Below are 20721 nucleotides of genomic sequence, written 5' to 3'. Positions count from 1 at the left end.
GTTGATTTGACCGAACCACAGTATAAAATACAGGAAACTTTAATAAGCCTCATTACGCTAAAATTTATTTGCGTACTGTTACTGTGGGCTGTTAGTTTCGTGCCGCTACGTTTCTCGATTTTTTTTGTAATACACGTTTTATTACAATAGATTCCTAGGAAATTTTGAAGATAGCATTCATAAATTTGAAATCCATCGAAGTATATATATTCCGAATAACGCTCCGGGCAATTTATGGCACAAGGCGCAGATCAGTGGCGAAAATGAATGGTACTGTAGAAGTGGTGCTCTTCGCTCGGCACCAATAAATGTCAAGTAGATAATTATCAGATTCACCTACCCCGTATTTTTCTGCATTCCGGTTGTTCCACGAAATGGTCGACGAGTGTACCGGTAATAATGGCAACAAGTATGATCGCTGCAAATATTCTGCAACAGAAAATCACACTATATTAGAGATAAAAACTTTAGTCTTGGTTGTGGATTTGAAAAAATAGCGCTTCATTTCTTTTTCTCTCAAGTACCTCTCCGGCATTTACATGAAGCGCTCATATGGAGTACGCTTTTGCTTCAAGTACTGTAGGGATGCAAAATTAAATTACGGGGTTTTACGCGCCAAAACCGCGGTCTGATTATGGGGCACGCCGCAGGACTTTGGACTAATTTGGACCACCAGGGGTTCTTTAACGTGCATCTAAATCTTAGTACCTGGGCGCATTTGCATTTCGCCCCCATGATTATGCTGCCACCATGGCAGGGGTTTGTTCCCGCAACCTCGTGCTTAACAGCCCAACACCACAGCCACTAAGCAACCACGGTGGGTTGTAGGGATGCAGGTTGTCTGAATGCAACTATTAACAAAATTTACACTTTATTCAGTCATCGATTGATAGTGCTCCGTTGGGCAAAATATTCAGGATTCAGATACTGTTATGGACTGATAGTTTTCTTTTTTGCTTCTTTATTTGCTTTTTGTAGCAATTTCCAATTGTAAAACACAGTTGTCAAAGCATGCCCTTGGCCCTGAATTATTGTTAAGACTGCCCATTCATTGCTGTATATGTTCCTCAAGTATGGTCTCAAGTATTCTCAGATATGGTCAAATAACAACGAGAGCTATAGGATGTAGAGTTTGCCGTTCGCTTTACTTAAATACCCGCGCTAACAGCTAGTAACTTCATAAATAACTAATCAACCTGATTTCTATGTTAGGCTGCAATGTTAATAATTCTCATTGACTTTTATGTTTACGTGTTCAAGAAATCTCGACAGACACTTGTCAAAAATCTGCGCTCAATAAAACGCTGCAAGAAATCGTGTCACCGTAATTTAGATCATGTAAAGTAACAAATAGCTTCTCTTACACATATAATCAATGTGCGCTAATCTTAGAAAACAGTCGATAAGAACAACAGCGTTTCTTCAGAGAAACGCAATACTAAGTTGAAACGAAGCGCCGGTAAGCTTTTCGAGCAACTTACACAATTCCTATTTGTAAATTACTCCATGGCTTTGGTTCTGCTGTCACGCAGTTCGACATTTCCAGACGGATGTGTGGAATCCTTACTGGAAGAAGACAAATAGAGTAAGGGCATTATTGACAATACAACAGCATGTGTTCCCTGTGCATTACTGGGAAGCGTGAACATCACTTACGTTAGATCAGCAGTCATACTTTCCAGCATTTCCTTGTTTTTTTACCGCAGAAACGGTTCCACGCGAAGTCTCCTGCTGACTTCCGTTTCACGGAAATACGTTATCGCCTGACATGGCTCAACACAGGGCACTACGCATATATTAAGTAAGGGTACACGTGCCTGTGGTATCACTGCAGGCACATTGGCTACGAGGATGGCGCCAAAGTTGGTTGGTCCTTCAAACCAGGGGCTTGTAGTGATCGCGTCCTTTGCGTCATCATGACCAACAGACTCTTGTGGTCACAAGCTTGGGACTCTGCTTCGGACGCATCCCTGTAGCAGCTTCACGCACTCAAATGCATTGTAGGCACGTCTGAGTGAAACCACCAGAGCTCGATGCTCAAAATATACAGCCCTTTAGGGACCAAACTAAAGAACGCAAACTAAAGAACGAGTCCGCGCAGTACGCTGTCATATTCTCGGATTCGAAATCAGCTATTGAAAAACTATCTCGTGGAAAGCATAAAACAACTTCTGTCGTAAGTCGATGACTTGACTAAAGAAATGCGCAAAAAAAGGGTATTAAGTTAACGTTGCAGTGGACATCGTCACATGTTGGTGTCAGTGGAGACGAAGGAGCAGATGTCCTCGCAAATAAATCCCTTTAAGACAGCCATCAGTGAGCGCCTCAGTGAATCACCAACTCGCTAAACAGACGATTCATCGCCAATATGAATGCAATATACAAGGTGATCGTTTTTATGTGTCACATATTTTGTTTTATTCGCCTATGGCAGCTGGCATAATTGTAGTCCTTGAGCTGGATCGCCGAATTGTTCACAGCTGAAAGCAGAAACTATAGTTCTGCATTTCCGGCTGAATAACAGTTGATGACGTGCGAGGTGATGGAGCCCCAGCAGAATATTCAACATACTGAAGGCAACCCCATCTTTACGCAACGTACAATTTTGTCGCTGCAGAAACGCTGAGGAGCAGGCCGGGAGAGCTAAATAAATACAGCATTAGGGGGTGCTATCATACGAGCAATGACAAAGGCGCCTTACCACGCAAACAACACTGTTCTTTGTAGGAAGAACAAACTTCTTTCGGCCACTGAACCGGTCACGGTTCCCTTGTGGTATCATAAAGCAAATGCAGAAACTCCACTGGATTTGTTTGAGTATGCTTAACCATACCCCCAAATTTAGGTTGGCCCATTCCCAAATCTAAGTTGGCCCACCCCCAAATTTAACTTGACCCAACCCCAGATTTCAAGTTGGCCCACCGCCAAATTCCAGTTGCTCAATGTCCAAATCTCAAGTTGGCCCAACCACAAATTTCAGTCAGCCCGACCCAATATTTAAGTTGGACCACCCCCAAACTTAAGTTGGCCCAGCACAAATTTAAGTAAGCCCCTCCACAAAGTTTAGTTCGCGGACCCGTAAATTTTAAGTGCCTCCCCAAAAGTTTCGTTGGCCCACGCTCAAATTTCCAGTGGCCTACCCCCAAATTTAATTTGGGCCATGCCCAAATTTCAAATTCGCCCAATCCACACTTCAAGTTGACCCACCTCCAATTTTCAGTTGGCCCACCTCCAAAACCAAAATTCAAGTTGACCCAACCCCAAATTTCAGTTGGCGCACCCATGATATAAGCTTCCTCATGCACTTTATAAAGATCCCTATGGGTATTCTCTTTATATATTTGGTAGTTTAATCTCTTCCTTATCGCGTTCAAAGCTACTAGTTATCTACATTTGCACTCCTATAACGATTAAATCTCTTAGATTTGCATATTACGCTCTTTTTTGCAGATAAAATACATTACACTTCTTGTGTGTCGGGGCTGGGGTAGTCGCCAAAGAATGCTTGCGCATTAAAACTGCGCAACCATTTTGAGGCTCGTTGCTGAAGTTACTTGTGCTACACCGCGGCATGCAGTAGCATAACGTTGCAAGAAATACAGCGTGCAAGGTTTGGTGCGCCGAGCCAGCACAGCTAAAGAGAAAAATGGCGCCGACCAAAAAGAACAACACAAGCAAAACGCAAAATCCGCGTGTTTCCAAGGGCAACGCCATTTTCGTCGTGAACGAAAACGGACGCGAAACTGGTTCCCGCGGAGGGAACGCGCAAAGGGCGACAAGGCGAGGAGGTCGCGCGGCGCCGGCAGACTTCAAGGATTGGCGGTACTTTCAAATTGTCAAGGTACTTTAGAGGCACGGACATTGAACATTTTATGACTGTAGACATATACAGCTCAGCTGTAAAAGGGTTTCGTTCGCTTACAGTAGACCGTACCTAACCATGCCTGGCAGCTTATCACTATCCTTGAAAGTAAACGTGTGCGGGCATACGATCAAGTTCCTGCCGGTATTGATATTGTCACGTGGTAGTGACGTTAAAGAACACAGTAGCAATACTGTGAAAGACAAAACTAGCTTTTATTGGGCGAACCTGTGCCCAGAAAGACAGGCTACACTTAAAGCACAACGATAGCGGCGAACACAGTCCGCCATCGCCGAAAACCTGATCAGCGGGTCAAGCGCATCGACTTTTACACAGCAGTCTTCGAATGTTCCAGACTAATCGCTGGGACCCGCGTGTCTTCCACAAAGTTCTACACCATTCGCGTCACGCGATGCAATCAAATACCACAAGGTTCAGCGGCAACACGCAGGGGATAGAAGCATCGATAACATTCCAGAAACTTCCTATACATGCAGGCGCGTCCTGCGCTGAGCGATAACATTTGTTAGGTGGTGAGAAGTGTTCGCCCGATAAAGGTAAAGAAGTACACATGTCAATACCCCCCTCTTAAAAAACATCGTCTCGATGCTACAAATATAAGAGAGCGAAACACAAAAGGACGCTTATTAAACAAAAGCGACAAAACAACGAAAAGAAAGTCCAAAGGTCAGTTACGCGAAGTCCCAAAGTTCATTAACGCACAACGAGGACTATTTCAGTCGTGAGCGGCGCCGCTGTGATAGCGAAATGCCATCTGGCACGACCTCACAGTCCAGTGCGCCAATACGTCGGATGATCTTGTACGGTAGGAAATAGCGACGCAAAAGCTTCTCGCTCAGTCCTCGTCGGCGTATAGGGGTCCAAACCCAAACACGGTCACCAGGCTGGTACTCGACGAAGCGCCGTTGGAGGTTGTAGCGTCGGCTATCGGTACGCTGCTGGTTCTTGATCCATAGGCGGGCGAGCTGTCGAGCTTCTTCGGCACGCTGGAGATAGGTCGCGACGTCAAGATTCTCTTCGTCGGTGACGTGCGGCAGCATGGCGTCGAGGGTCGTCGTCGGGGTCCTGCCGTAAACCAGCTTAAACGGCGTGATCTGTGCTGTTTCTTGCACCGCCGTGTTGTAAGCAAACGTTACTTGCGGCAGGACCGTGTCTCACGTCTTGTGCTCGACGTCGACGTACATTGCTAGTATGTCGGCGCGGGTCTTGTTCAGGCGCTCCATGAGACCAGTCGTCTGCGGGTCGTAGGTCCTCCTACGGCTTGTGTGGCGGTACTGCAGAACGGCTTGGCTGAGCTCTGCTGTAAACGCTGTTCCTCTGTCGGTAATGAGGACTTCTGGGTCGCCATGTCGCAGCAGAATGTTCCCGACGAAAAATTTTGCCACTTCGGCTGCGCTGCCTTTCGGTAGAGCTTTAGTTTGAGCGAAGCGGGTGAGATAGTCCGTCGCCACGACGATCCACTTATTTCCGGATGTTGACGCCGGAAACGGCCCCAATAAATCCATCGCGATCTGCTGAAATGGTTGTCAAGGAGGTTTGATCGGCTGTCGTAATCCTGCTGGCCTTGTCGGTGCTGTCTTACGTCGCTGACAGTCTCGGCATGTCTTGACGTAACGGGCGACGTCGGCGGTCAAACGCGCCCAGGAGTACCTTACCTGTATCCTCCAGAGCGTTCGGGAGAATCCGAGGTGCCCAGCGGTTGGATCGTCATGTAGGGCGTACAGTACTTCTGGACGCAGCGCTGACAGAACAACAAGAAGGTAGCTGGCGCGGACTGGTGAGAAGATCTTCTTTACGAGCAGGTCATTTGGTTATGTGAATGAAGGCAATCCGCGCTTAAATGCCCTAGGTACTACGTCGGTGTTCCTTTCCAAATACTCGACGAGGACTTTTAGCTCCGTGTCTGCTCGTTGCTGTTTAGTCAAGTCTTCTGCGCTTATTATTCCGAGGAAGGCGTCGTCATCCTCGTCGCCTTCCGGCGGGGGATCGATGGGGGCGCGTGATAGACAGTCGGCGTCTGAGTGTTTTCGTCCGGACTTGTAGATTACCGTGACGTCATATTCGTGCAGTTTGAGACTCCACCTCGCCAGCCGCCCTGAACGTTCCGTTAAGTTAGCTAGCCAACACAACACATGATGGTCGCTGACAACTCTCAATGGCCTCCCATATAGGTAAGGGCGGAATTTTGCTGTAGCCCAAATGATGGCGAGGCATTCCTTTTAGTCGTAGAATAATTGCCTTCCGTTTTTGACAGCGACCGGCTAGCACGAGATATCACCCGTTCATGTCCGTCTTTCTTCTGGACTAGGATGGCACCGAGGCCTAGGCTACTGGCGTCAGTGTGGATTTCGGTATCGGCGCCTTCGTAGAAATGTGCAAGTACCGGCGGTGACTGCATGCGCCCTTTTAGTTCTTGAAATGCGTCGGCCTGCGGCGTTTGCCACTTGAACTCGATATCAGATTTGGTTAGATGGGTTAGCGGCTCACAGATGCGTGAAAAGTCCATGACAAAGCGACTGTAGTAGGCACACATGCCAAGGAATCTACGCACTGCCTTCTTGTCGATGGGCTGCGGGAACTTTGCAATGGCAGCGGTTTTCTGCGGGTCGGGGCGTACTCCGGATTTGCTGATGACGTGGCCTACGAACAGAAGCTGATCGTAAGCGAAGCGGCATTTTTCTGGCTTCAGAGTGAGCCCTGATGATTTGATGGCCTCTAGCACTGTCGCAAGCCGCCTAAGGTGATCGTCGAAATTTCTGGCGAAGGTGACGACGTTATCCAAGAAAACAAAACAGGTCTGCCACTTTTAATCCTACTAACACCGTGTCCATGACGCGTTGAAACGTTGCAGGCGCCGAGCACAGTCCGAATGGGATGACCTTGAACTCGTAGAGGCCGTCTGGCGTGATGAAGGGCGTCTTTTCGCGATCTCTCTCGTCGACTTCTATTTGCCAGTAGCCCGACTTGAGGTCCATCGACGAGAACTATTTAGCGTTGCAGGGCCGATCCAATGCGTCATCTATCCGTGGAAGGGGTACACGTCTTTCTTCGTGATCTTATTCAGTCGACGATAATCGACGCATAAACGTAGGGTTCCGTCCTTTTTCTTCGCCAGGACAACAGGAGATGCCTACGAGCTTTTCGACGGCTCGATGATGTCGTCGCGGAGCATTACGTCGACTTGTTTCCTAATAGCTTCACGTTCTCGTGTCGGAACTCGGTAAGGGCTCTGACGGAATAGATGAGCGCACTCTTCGGTTATTATGCGATGCTTTGCAACTAGTGTTTGTCGAATCCTCAATGACATCGAAAAGCAGTCCTTGTATCGTCGGAGAAGACTTCTGAGCTGTTGCTGCTTGCTCATGGGGAGACTTGGATTTACGTCGAAGTCTGGTTCGGGAACTATGGTCGTCAGGGTAGATGCGGCAGAACCGGAGAGGACAAACGCATTACTGGTTTCCAGAATTTCCTCGATGTACGCGATCGTAGTGCCCTTGTTCATGTGTATGAACTCCTGGCTGAAATTTGTCAGCAACACTTCAGTTTTTCCTTCGTTCAGTCAACCGATCCCTCCTGCGCCCCAAATTTCACGGTCGAGCAGTAGATGCTGGTCACCCTGGATGACGCCTTCTACGTCGGCAGGTGTTTTGGTACCGACGGAAATGACAATGCATGAGCGAAACGGGATGCTGACTTGAGTTGCGAGCACGCTTAAGGCATGGTGACTACGACAGCTCTTCAGCGGTATCGCTCGATCTTCCGACAGCGTTATCGACTTCGACTTCAGGTCGATGATTGCGCCGTGTTGGTTCAGGAAGTCCATGCCGAGAATGACTTCTCGTGAACACTGTTGGAGGATAATGAAGGTGGCAGGGTAAGTCTGGTCATGAACGGTAATTCTTGCCGTGCAGATTCCAGTCGGCGTGATGAGGTGTCCTCCAGCGGTCCGACTTTGAGCGTCTTCCCAGGCAGTTTTAACTTTCTTCAACTGGGCGGCGATGTGTCCACTCATTACGGAGTAATCGGCCCCTGTGTCCACTAAGGCGGTAACTACGTGGCCGTCGAGAAGCACGGCGAGGTCAGTGGTTCTTTGTCTTGCGTTACAGTTAGGTCTTGGCGTCAGATCACGGCTGCATCGCGTTGACCTGTGGCTTGTATGGGACGTCGTCAGGTCGTCATTCGTCGTCGTATTCGTTGCTTCCACTCTTCGTCGGGACGGCGGCGTTTCTTCGGCGTCTTCATCGGCAGCGGAGGATCTTCGTCAGTTCGACGAACAGCAGCCGCCCCTCCATCGGTTACTGCTTTTAGTTTTCCGGATATGGGCTCGCTGACCGGCCCCGGGCTGGGCCAGTGTATGGACGGCGCTGCGGCGACAAGTAGCGGCGTGGTGACGACGAACGGGACGGTCGTCGAGGGCTCCACTGAGTAGTGGCGAGGTAGTCGGCGATGTCACGTGGGCGTTCATTTTCCCTCGGGCGCTGTGCGTTGACGGCGAAGCCTCGCAATCCCAGGTCGCGGTATGGGCATCGGTGGTAGACATGGCCGGCTTCGCCGCAGTGGTAGCAGAGCGGGCAGTGGTCGGGGGCGCGCTAAATGTCCGTCTTCCTCGCGCTGGGCGACGGGCAGCGTTAGAGGGCCCTGGTGCGGTCGCGGAGGGGGACCTTGACGGCGTACGACGGCGGCGTAGGTCATCGCTTCTGGCTGGGGATGCGGTAATTGAGGTTGCACCTCAGCAACTCTCAGCGATCGCTGAAACTCATCCTTCACGATGTCAGTGATTCAAGCTACTTGAGGTTGCGACGAAGGCAAGACCTTGCGCAGTTCTTCGCGCACAATGGCCCTGATGGTCTCTTGGAGATCAATGGAGCCCAGCACTTGGATGGCGCACTGAAGCGTGAGCACTTGGCGGTTATATTGCCCAGTGCGCATTTCTAAACTTTTCTCAATCGCCGTAGCCTCTGTCAGGAACTCAGTTACGATCCTGGGTGGGTGTCGGATTAGTCCGGCGGAAAGCCTTGCTTTACGCCTCGCGTCACGAAACGTACTTTTTCTCTTCGGACGTTTCCGAGTCGGCGTGCCGGAAAAGACGGATTATCTCTTTTGTGAAGATGGAGATGGTCTCATTGGGTAGTTGGCCTCGGGTTTCCAGCAGAACTTCGGCCCTTTCTTTTCGCACAATGCTCGTGAACGTCCTGAGGAAGTTACTGCAGAACAGGTCCCATGTTGCAAGGGTGGACTCCCGGTTCTCGAACCAAGTCCTCGCGGCATCTTCCAAGGAGAAGTACACATGTCGTAGCTTATCCTCAGATGTCCAGTTGTTAAAGGTCGAGATCCTCTCGAAGGTTTCGAGCCAATTTCCGGATCCTCCGACGTAGCTCCACGGAAGGTAGGGGGCTCTCTGGGTTGTTGAAGTACGACGGGTGACACTGGGGCTGCCATCGTGGTTGTCTTGGCCACAATCTTTTTGGTCTTCTCAGGTAGAAGTCCGCGTTCCGGGGGCAGCTGTTGTAGACGACGGCTTGCTCGATGGTCCGGGACTGCGTTGGTGCTCTCTTTGCAGTCCGGGCTTGGATCACGGCTTGTCGGGGGCGTCCAGTACATGGACGAAAAGCACCTCCACCAGATGTCACGTGGTAGTGACGTTAAAGAACACAGTAGCAATACTGTGAAAGACAAAACGAGCTTTTATTGGGCGAACCTGTGCCCTCAAAAACAGGCTACACTTAAAGCACAATGATAGCGGCGAACACAGTCGGCGATCGTCGAAAATCTGATCGGCGGGTCAAGCGCGCCGGCTTTTATACAGCAGTCTTCGAGTGTTCCAGACTAATCGCTGGGACCCGCGTGTCTTCCACAAAGTTCTACACCATTTGCGTCACGCGATGAAATCAGATACGACAAGGTTCGGCGACAACAGACAGCGGATAGAAGCATCAGTAACTTTCCAGAAACATCCTATACATGCAGGCGCGTCCTGCGCTGTGCTATAACATTTGTTAGGTGGTTAGAAGTGGTCGCCCGATAAAGCTAAAGAAGTACACGTGTCAATATATGGGGCAGAAACTTCAATGTTATCAAAAAAGCTTCAAAGGAAGTAAATGACCGCATAAAGAACTATGGAGCGTAAGATGGCTGGTGTAAAGTTAAGAGATCGGAAAAGTGCGGTGTGGATTAGAGACCAAATAACGGTAGCCGATATTCTAGTTGACATTAACAGGAAAATAGAGCATGGAATGACATGCAATGCATAAGACATAGCCAGTGTTCTACTACGTTATTAGAAAGGAGTCGCTATAAAGGAAGGCAGAGAATTAGGTGGTATGACGAAATTAGTAAACTTGCAGGCATAACTTCAAATTAGCTAGCGCAAGACCAGGGTAATTGAAGATCGCTGGGAGAAGCCTACATCCTTCAGCGGATTGAAAAATAGGCTGCTGCTGCTGCTGCTGCTGATAATGATGATATATGTACAGATGACACCTCCCTTTGCTTATCTGGGAATCAGCAAAAGCGCATGGCAATAACGGCTCCATGATCGCCTATGTCTGCACAAACCTACTTCTCACTGGTAGGTTTAACCTCGTCAACCGACAAGTCCAGCTTTATGCTGTTTCTTGGGCTGCGGGGACGTGAAAAATGTATGCATAGTAGCATTGGAAGCACATCAATTCAGCAAGCTAATTACGTATGATTTCCTAACTTAGTACTTGACTCCAGGATGTACTAGCGGCGGTCTGTAGACGCCATCATTTCGTTTCTCGCATTGTGCCTTAATGGATGGGTGGTGACTCATGCACGCTTGGGTAGTCACTCTTCCTCGATGCTAAAGTTATACTTGGCACTCGTTGGGAATCGCATATTTTTCTAGTTGCCGTAAATATCACCGTCGGAGCTCACGCACGACCGACTGGAGTGGCTACATCGGAAAAACATCAGGAGCACTCTTAGTGTGCCCCAGGCAGCTACCAGCAACAGCGTTTTGCATGAGTAGTGTTATCTCCGCCTGCTTTCATCTCAGCGTTTGCACTCAGTGATAGTCAAGTAAGGAGAGCTCTTCTGCAGAGACTCCAGAGGCAGACTGAACATCACTACCGTGTGGCAGTCAACACACTTCGTGTACTTGGCCTGCAATTATATAAAAAAACTACAGCGTCAGGAGCCATTGTGGTCGTACAAGGGCGTGGAATGTCAAATAAACATCTCACATATTTGTATCAAGCACCCACCGTCTGCTGCAAAAGCAAAATCTCAGGTGCTCGAAAACATCGATGTTCTCAATAATCAGCAACCTATTTTATGTGCACTGCAGGACCAAAGCTGCGATCTCTAATTACCCGAGTCTTGCACTAGGTGATTGCAACTTGCACCTGCAAATTTCCTACTTTCACAACCCTACCTAATTTCCCGCCGTCCTCGACTGCACTTCACTTCCCTTGACACCCATTCTACAACTCTAATTGTCCACCAGTTATTTATCCTACGCATTACATGGCATGCCCGGCTCCATCGTTTTCCGTTAATGTCCACTAGAATCTCACCTATCCGCGTTTTCTCTCTGAGTCCCACCGCTCTCTTCATATCTCTTAACGTGAGCCCGCTGTGCCGTAGGCCGTGCGGGCTGGGCAATATTAATTTTATTTGCTTTTGTTCTGCACTCACACTAACTTATGTCTCTTAATGTTACATCTAACATGTTTCGTTCCATCGTTCCTTGTGCGGTCCTTACCTTGTTCTTGAGCTTATTGGCTAGCCTCCAAGTTTCTGCTCCATAATTTAGCACCAGTACAATGGAATTATTTTACACTTTTCTTTTAAACGGCAGAGGTAAGCTCCTAGTCGGAATTTGATAATGCCTCGTGTATGCATTTCAGATAATTTTCGCTCTTCTGTAAATTTCCTTCTCATGATAAGGGTCCTCTGTGAGATATTGACCTAGTTGAATAGACTCTAGAGGCTAACTGGTGATCCTGAAGTCTTCCTTCTTCGCGAGGCTATTTTACACTATATTCTTCATATTACCCTTCAATCCTACACTTACAATTTCTTGGTTAATTTCCTCAATCATTTGCTGTGATTCTTTCCAAGTACTGTTAAACAGGACAATGTCATCTGGGAACCAAAGGTCGCTGCGATACCCGATGTTGATTCTCGCTCTTAAGCCTTCCCATTCTAATAACTTGAATACTTCTGAGCATGCATCTGATAGCATTGGAGAGATTTCGTCTCCTTCTCTGACCCCTTTCTTCATGGGTAATTTGCTACTTTTCTTGTCGAGAACCAAGGCAGTGGTAGAATCTTTGTGGGCATTTCCCAGGATCCAGGATATTCACGTACGCCTCCTGTACTCCCTGATTACGCAACGCCTCTATGAGTACTGGTATCTCTACTGAATCAAATGCATTTTAATAATCTATCAAAGCCATATAGAGAGGGTCATTGTGCTTCGCAGATTTCTCGATTTGCTGTTTGAACACATGGGCATGATTCATTGAAATATGACCCTTCCTGAAGCCAGCTTGTTCCCTTAGTTCATTTAAGTCAAGTGTTGCCCTGATTGTATTGAATATTATCTTGATGAATATGTTATACAATACTGAAAGTAAGCTAACAGGCCGATTATTTCTCAGTATTTTTAATATCTAACTTCTTACGCATTAGTATAATGATGGCATTCTTCCAGCTCTCTCGTACACTTGAAGTCATGTGGCGTTGCGTATATATGGCTGCAAGCATTTTAAGCATATCGCCTCCATCATTGATTAAATTGACTGTTATTGCACCTTCTCCGGCCGCTTTTCCCCGTGTCACGTCTTACAAGGCTCTTCTTCTAACTTCATCGCAAGTTATAGAAGGAGCCTCTGTATCCTGTTCATCACTCCTTCAAATGAAGGTAGCGTGGCGGCTCTCGGCACTGTAGAGGTTAGTATAGAATTATTCTGCGGCTTTTCTTATATCTTCGTAGTTGCTTTTAATATTGCTCAGCTTATCTTTCAGTGCACACATCTTAGCTTGTATACTCACTGATTTCATACTACGTTCATTTTTTGCTGCTTCTTCCTTCTACCCCATGTTATAATTCCGAATATCCCCTACTTTCTCCTTGTTCGTCAGTTTTAACAGCTCAGCGAATTCTATTTGATCTCTTGAGTTAGATACTTTAACGCTTTGTCGTTTCTTTATTAAGTAATTTGTTACTGGGAGAGCCTACCTACTGTCTGCCTAGGTGCCTTACCTCCCACTTCAATGGCTGCTTCTGAAAGCAGCCTAGCTATGCTTTCATTCATTACAACTATGTTATCTTCATGCTCCTGTTTTAAAGCTGGATATTTGTTTCCCAGCACCCGCCCGAATTCATATGCTTTTAGTATGTCTAGGTTGGCCTGTTTCTACATCCTGTAGTATACTCGGATTGACAGAACGTATGAAATCTATTTCATTTCTTCTTTCTGCATGAGGGCTTTTGCAGGTCTAATTCTTTTTACTGTACATCCCAAAAAAGGTGTTCATTATTCGGAGCTTATTCCTTTCCGCGAATTCTACCAACATCTGTCTTCTAGCTTTCCTGGAATCTATGCCGTAGTTTGCAGTTGCTCACTTCCCAGCCTGATTTTCCCTCGATAATCTCAGTAATACATTATCCTAGTCATTTCGTCCTGAGTAACATTAAAGAACAGAATGGGAAATCGGGCGAGTTAGTGCTGCTTCAAGGTTGCAACAGCGCGACTCGGCACGGACGAAGTAAACGGGGGGGAGGGGGGGGGGGCAACACAGGACGCTGACAAACGACCGAAGTTTAATACCAAAAAAAGCACGCAATATTTTTATGAAAGTGCCAGGCGCGTCAAAAAGGGAGAAAATGACAAAAGATTTGGAAAAGCAAAGGTTAAAAGAAATCCCAAATTTTTTTTCTTCCCATGTTGACATGAGTGGCGCTTTCTTGAGTCGCGGATGTATAACATGAGCGTTCTGCTTTGGGTAGTTATCCTTTGCTATGCCTAGGGGCTGGGTGCACATTATGTAAATGCTATGCTTTATATCTTAGATTTTTCTTAAAATAAACTTTAAGTGATAGTCAGCGCCGTGTGGTCTCCCCTTCCTTTACTCAGTCTGTTTCCAGCCCCTCTTTTATAACCATGAATAATAAAAAAACGTGGGGTAAGCTCTATCAGGTACGCAGCCGCACAGCGGCATGTGAAATGTCTTGTGCGTGCTGCAGAGGGTGTATGGACACTAGGGTGAAGACATTACGTGGTCAAATACACAAGTTACGTTTATTCTCAAAATAGAACACTAGCCTGCTTAACTTATTTAAAGCTACTGAGGGTCCCGTAGTTTGGTTTTGCTATCGTGCTCGCTCCTTGTGGACCCGCTTGTTTGCAGAGGTAGTTTGGACCCTAGAGTGCTGCAATGACCCCCATAGCCGTGTTGCCCGAGACTGCCCTGCACCTCTCGCACCCGTCACTCGTGGATGGTTGAGGCTCCCCACGATTGCCTCAGTCTGCTAGACTTGCGCTTCCTTAGAGACGCATACGCTCCACCGCGGTCAAAGGGGTTGGGCAGGACATCCCTCAGTCTTGCTTCCCAAGTCCCTTCACGCCATTTATGAACCCTATACGTGTCGAACGAAGGGTCGCCTTCATAGACGCCGACTAAGGGGGGGCTCCGGGGCCCGAGCCCCCTCCGGAGTTTTCCGGGAGGGGGCTGAGCCTCCCCCCCCCCACCCGCGGGCGATGCCGAAGCCCCTCTGCCCCCCACACGCACACATATAAAGTTTCATTGCCAGAGGTTTGTCACCCAAATCATTTGAGGTTTCTTTAGGCCTTCCTTGACCTTTTTACTGAAAATATTACTCGGGCTAATAGGTTACTGCATCAGTGTTGGCGCGGACGTGCACGGCTTTTAATTCATACTCTCGCTTTATTTCTGCAAATCCTAATAATAGGAGGACACGCGAATGAGAAGTAATAGGGGCGCCTGCCTCATCCGTATTTTCTCACTAAACATTGTTTTAAATTACCACTGTAAGCACCGTGCACACATGCAATATATTTAAATATACACAAAGGACAAAGTTTATTATATTTTTGAAAGAGATGGAGGTAGCCAATTAAAAATTATTTCTAAAGGTGTGGATATTGTATGCCTAGAGAATGAATATATTCCTGTATGTTAACCTCGCTTCAGATTGCTTTGCGTGCTTTTTTGACCATGAAAAGATTCTATAGACTTCAGTGACCCCTTCGCCAGAGTCTTTTATCAATGCGTCGTAAATGCACGTCAATGTTGTGTGTCTCAGTATTGCTTCTCCTTCCAGTAAGCAATGCTAACGACCCTTGGGAAAAGAACATTTCTAATGAATAACAACATTTATTAGGGATGCAAACATCGTCACTTTCATGCAAAGGTCATAAATATATACATGGTGTCCTATCATGCTCCAAAATTTCAAAAAGGCAATCCGTTACTCGAAGAAAACCTAGTGCATATTGTTTACAGTATAGTGGAGTAGCTACCAGTAATGTTTTCGTTAGCGATATTTAATTAGGTAATTGTTATTCATTATCTAACTCGAGATGTACATGCTAATTATCAAAGCCTCAATGAGTCATTTGAAGGCACAGCCAAGGGACATCTAACTGCGGTATATTCAGCGAAATACTACTTGCGTACCAATCTTTTTCGGGCTGATAGACTCCGCGAAATAAGAAAAATAACACGTGACTGCGCTCCCATCCGTACCATAAAGCAGCACCTTCCAACAGGCTCCCTCTGAGTCATCCAGAATGAAATAAAGGAAATAAAGAAAAACATCGTGATCGTGCAAGTACCTCATCTGCCGCACCCCGGCCGAAGTAACACGTCGTGTTTGGAGTTAGTTAGAAACAAGCTGTGGTAACTGTTGTCTTTGCGTATATAGAGTGCACGGATGTTTTTTTTTTTTTTTTTTTTTTTGTAAAAGTATGGGAACACTAATTCATTCAATAACCGAAATGAGGCCAAGCCGGGTCTACTCGAAATCAGAATCAACAGCAGTCATGCACAGCCGCGCTAATATAAAAAGGAAGCGCTTATAAATAAGAAAAAAAAAAGAGAGCGAGAGGCTGCAGTTTTGCCGGAAAGGCGAAGCAGTATGTGACAAGAATGTCACATTACACGAAAGAAGATTACACCACCGAGAGGACTCGAGCTGTGAAATTGACCTGTCTCCTACTATGAGGTTATGTATATACTCATATAAGTACGTCACTTCAGTGCTCAATTATTCGAGGTCACACGAAGTTTCTTGAAGTGCAAGAAATATATAAAGACATATCAGAAAAAACCAACAAACACTGACACCAAGGACAACATAGGGGAAATTACTTGTGCTTAATAAACGAAAATAAAGAAACGAAAAGTAATCAAAATGAAAGTGGATGAAAACACGAAATGCGAAGGTTGTGGAATTGTTCCCCACCTGCGGCATAGTATTTTTCCATCCGGTTTCATTTCCATTAATTTCTTGTTTCGTTATTTTCATCTATTAAGCAGAAGTAATTTCCCCTATGTTGTCCTTGGTGTCAGTGTTTGTTGGCTTCTTGTGATATGACTAATAAAAACCCCTTTTTCTACATATATATCAGACAAAATAATAACTCTCCGCCTATGGTCGCCTGACCCAAGCAAGTGGGGAAATTTCCGCAACAAATTTCGCACTCGTAGGGCACTGTACCTTGGGATTAGCAGCGGTTTGAGTACAATGAATTCTCCACTACAGCATAGCGAGCTCTTGCAAAAGCGACAAAGTACCGTCGAGCTATTCCTCTGTAAACGCCGAGCGAGAAGCCGAATTCAGTTCCGATTGCGTCATGTGTGGCACCACAACGGTAGCCATCAGAGCACGTGACACGTGCACGATCGAGTAACGTCTTTTTTCATCTAAACAATGTCTACCAACGCGCGCGGGTTATACGGTTCCAAAGCTATAACCGATACTTATATGACATGTTTAAGTTGGATGCGGTTTTAGCAAGCAACCCCCCGTGATGACGGAACTGAGAGATGCTTGCCGTACGGAGTTGAACGCAACTTGTAGATCATTATTGCTACAGTCATCAATATACCATACTGCCAGGTGAGCAACAATGTAATCAGATCGCCGGCATTTTCATTCAAATGTCGAAGGAAAAACACTTTTTTTTTTTTTGCTCACCTGAGTTGGCCAAAACTTGTAAGTCATGTTGGGTACAGTCATCGACGTAGCATACTGCCAGGCGAACAATGGGATATCCCGGAACAACAAGCTGATCAAGGAAGTAGCGGAGCTATATAAAAATAGAGGTAAGACCCAGCATGTCAATAATGTTCGGAGGATGGGAGGCATAGCAAGAGACATGGACAGGCATGATCTATGTATACAAACAGACAATGAGAGAGCCCCGCCATCTGAGTTCCTTCAGGCACTTGTGTACTCGATGGGGTTGACGTAACGATTTGACCTTAACGTGCACAGCTCTTCCTAAACAACACCCTATAAAACCAAAACAACTTACAATTTCAACGTTGAAATTGACATTGAGACAAAAGATGGTCGTATTTATTTTTGCTCGAACGTGGCGACATCGGTAGGCTCCAATTATAAATTAGAATATGTGCTGCAATAATTCGTCTAATTGAACTTGCGCGCAAATTGAGAGACACGTCTAAGACAGGAGTGTTTGTTACCAGCATTGTTTATGTCTGCGTGGGAAAAAAACCTGCGTCACCCTCAAAGACTACAAACACGACAAGGCAAGGTCGTAATATAATGGCGTTATAACATAAAAAGAGCAAAGCATTTAAGTAGTCTTTGACCGTACGCAGACGTACACTTATTAGAGTGTAATACTGCCCTTCAAAAATAACTGTCACTTCTAATACCACCAGTACTCATCACTAAAACTGTGCACTAAGTAATTTATTGATAAGAAAGCCCTGCTCTGACAATGTATAAGTTTACTTGAACGAACCACAATAGAAAGAGCAAACACACATGTATGATAACTTTTTATGTTGCAAGAAAATATTGCACCACAATGAAGTCAATATCAAAATGTGCGTTACCACTTCACAAACTGTTTGACTGTTTGTCCACACATACTGAGATTCCACATGGCGACGCTTGAATCAGAGTCTGTACAATTACTCGTGTTCTACATGTGTCATATGAGCAACACTATTATGACATTTCATTTCGCTTACCCTCGGATGCAGGACGTCCGAGATGGAGCTGGTCAGCTCCTTTGCTGTGGTATTTTCAATGTGGACAAGCAAGTTGCAGTACTGGCCATGGGACAACACGTTGCCGTAACGGTCCCGCACAACGGTGTCGAGGCATTCGTCGAACGCACCCATGTCGACGTGTGAGGCCTCCAACATGCCCGTGGGGTACTTTCCGGTCGCGTCGAAAACTGCGATAGCGCATCGGTTTGCGCAAAATGTTCGCTGGAACAGCATTTCCAGCGGCGCTTGACGCTGTTTCACGTTCAAACAGCGTTTACACAGACCCTGAGTTGTAACGCACCACTGACGTCAAATTTGTATAAACACTGCTAGGAGTGCATTGACAGGAATGTGAAAGTGCAACGAGTACAGCCACCCTCTGTATAAACACATGATCGCCAGGTGCACGCATGACTTTCAACTCTGTAAGCGCCCTTGTAAACATCCTATTAGGTGATACGCCCATTTACGCAGCGCGACGTGTTTGACCGAACGTCAAAAGTGCTGAAGCTTCAGCTTTCACAACTTAGTCGAAACTGTGGCGTGGGTGAGACTCCTACACTGCGATCAAATGCAAGGCCCGTATTCACTAAGCAGTTCGTACACTAAAACGCTCCTAAGACTCTGACGCCGGCTAAATTTGACAGCAAATATATTGAAGAACGCGGTCGCCCATTAAAAGAAAAAATGTGTTTTAGTAGCTAAGAAAATGAAACCGTTCCGTGTATGTTCCCATTGGGCAACAACGAAGTTGTAATTTCATAAAGCCCTCACGTGTGTAGCTTTATTAGTTCTGGACTGCTTTAGTGACGTTTGTCCGATACGAACAGGTTGGTGCTTTCCGAATAACGGTCTTCCGAATTCCGCCTCGGCGTTCTCTATTTTCGGGCAAGTAGGGTTGAGAAAGGAGATGGGATGGAGGGAGGGGAAATCGTATAGGCCGTACTCTTTTGTTTGCTCCCGCATGCTCGCGTTATTTCTTTCACCCGTCTTCGGAATAAATTCGCTGGCATGTTTATGTACACTGAGCAACAAACGAAGCTGTACTCACGTCTCAGAACCCACGGTTCGAGGTTCTGGAAGGCTCTCAAGGTCCGTAGCAGCGCCGTGCTGCACTCTGACCGCACTTCGGCTTGCAGCAGTTTTCGCATCAAAGAGCGCGGCACTTTGGACAGGCCCGCGGCCATCACGTCTCGAGCAACCTGCGCGTAGTCGATCTCCTCTACTTCGTCCACAGTGTTATCCGGGCTTCTCGCAGTCGCTGCTACTGACGCACTCCGGCCGGTAGCCACGGTCGCGTTCTGAGCTAGGGAGCATTCGGCTAAGAAAGGAAGCAGCACACACGACGATACGAGTACCCACAGCACTGCCTGAGCCTTGCGACCGTTTGTCCTCGCCGACTCCTGGGACACCATGATGCTAAATACCTTGCAGAGCACGGCACTGAGGTGATGCACGTCTCCAAGCTTCGCCGCTAAGAAATTTCTCGCATTAAAACAGAATCGTACGCTACAGGACGACAACGACGGCTGCGTGAGAGAGAATAAAAAACAATTTAAAGAGTAGGCAAAGCCTGTTTGCGTTTTTCTCAAGTAAAAGAAAAGTTAAGGCACCAGCAATTTCACTCTACGCGAAGACGTTCAGCAGTCGATTCTCGACAAAGATACTTTTTAAAGTTTTCTTTTGCTCACAGCGGGAGCTTCCTCATCGACATACACCCAATACAGGCAGGGATGGGCAGCATTCAGATATGCACTCCATGGTTTTCCTGCTCCGAATAGTACGGGAAATCTCAGAGACACTAGAGTGTTCTCTAACGTTGCGGCTAAAATTTAGGGGCGCTTGGAAGCACGACGCGCATTTTTCTGTTACAATGAAGTCAATTAATGGTAAATTGAGCGATCTGACAAAGGAAAAAGTTTGCTGCGTACACCAACAAATCAGCGCGGCCACCACGGCACTACTATGGATATTTCAACCAATCTGCGCCAGACGCACATTTCCAAAGTTGTGGCGCGCCTGAATATGCATGAGATCAAAATGAGCTGCTGGACACGCTCCGCCTAAGGGAGAAACCGGCATTTCAACATACACCTGCCAAACCGATCGTAACTGCGCTGCGCATTACACCCTCACTCTGCTTCCCCCTTTCCGCGGTCAAGTGACTCCGTCCACGCTCGAAATAGGCAGGATCAGTCGTTCGCGTGGGTTTCTACTCTTATTTTGCGTTTGCTCTCTCTGCGAGTGGGGAAAAAAAGCAAAAAGTGAATAACTCCATGTATTTATGCACGCCAACAAAGTAGTGGTGGAAAAGCTGCCACAGATGATAACGAATGCTGACGATATGCCTCTTCTTCTTTTTTTTTTTGATCTTATGCTCTTATTTGCGGTTTGACTGCGAAACACTGGTGCGATTATTGGCATCACTTTGTGACGCCAAGGGCCCTGTTATACATACGGTTGTACTGGGATGATGTTTTTCTCGCCCCTAGTTCCTGATGTCTACTACGAGAGATTCACCAAGATTCAGTTGGAAAAACCTAGTCAATACAGAAGTTACTTGCAATTTTCCAAGAAACGGCGAATAAATTGAATGT

At 46.7% G+C, this 20721-nt stretch overlaps 1 protein-coding gene across 1 annotated transcript in view; it reads right to left on the bottom strand.

Annotated features, from left to right (window-relative positions):
* The window catches only part of LOC126541538 (nose resistant to fluoxetine protein 6-like), a 58725-nt gene extending 38528 nt beyond the window's left edge, over positions 1-20197 (bottom strand). The window contains exons 1-5 of the mRNA XM_050188343.2: positions 19176-20197; positions 18104-18312; positions 17076-17187; positions 1482-1566; positions 341-429 (exon numbers count right to left, since the gene is read on the bottom strand). Coding sequence (XP_050044300.1) covers positions 341-429; positions 1482-1566; positions 17076-17187; positions 18104-18312; positions 19176-19539 — 859 coding nt within the window. The 5' untranslated portion in view covers positions 19540-20197. The remainder of the gene's footprint in view (positions 1-340; positions 430-1481; positions 1567-17075; positions 17188-18103; positions 18313-19175) is intronic.
* Positions 20198-20721: the final 524 nt, after the last annotated feature.

Source organism: Dermacentor andersoni, chromosome 3 (assembly GCF_023375885.2).
Source record: "Dermacentor andersoni chromosome 3, qqDerAnde1_hic_scaffold, whole genome shotgun sequence".
In the NCBI taxonomy this organism is placed as follows: domain Eukaryota; kingdom Metazoa; phylum Arthropoda; class Arachnida; order Ixodida; family Ixodidae; genus Dermacentor; species Dermacentor andersoni.
This window is presented reverse-complemented; position numbering and strand designations above follow the sequence as displayed.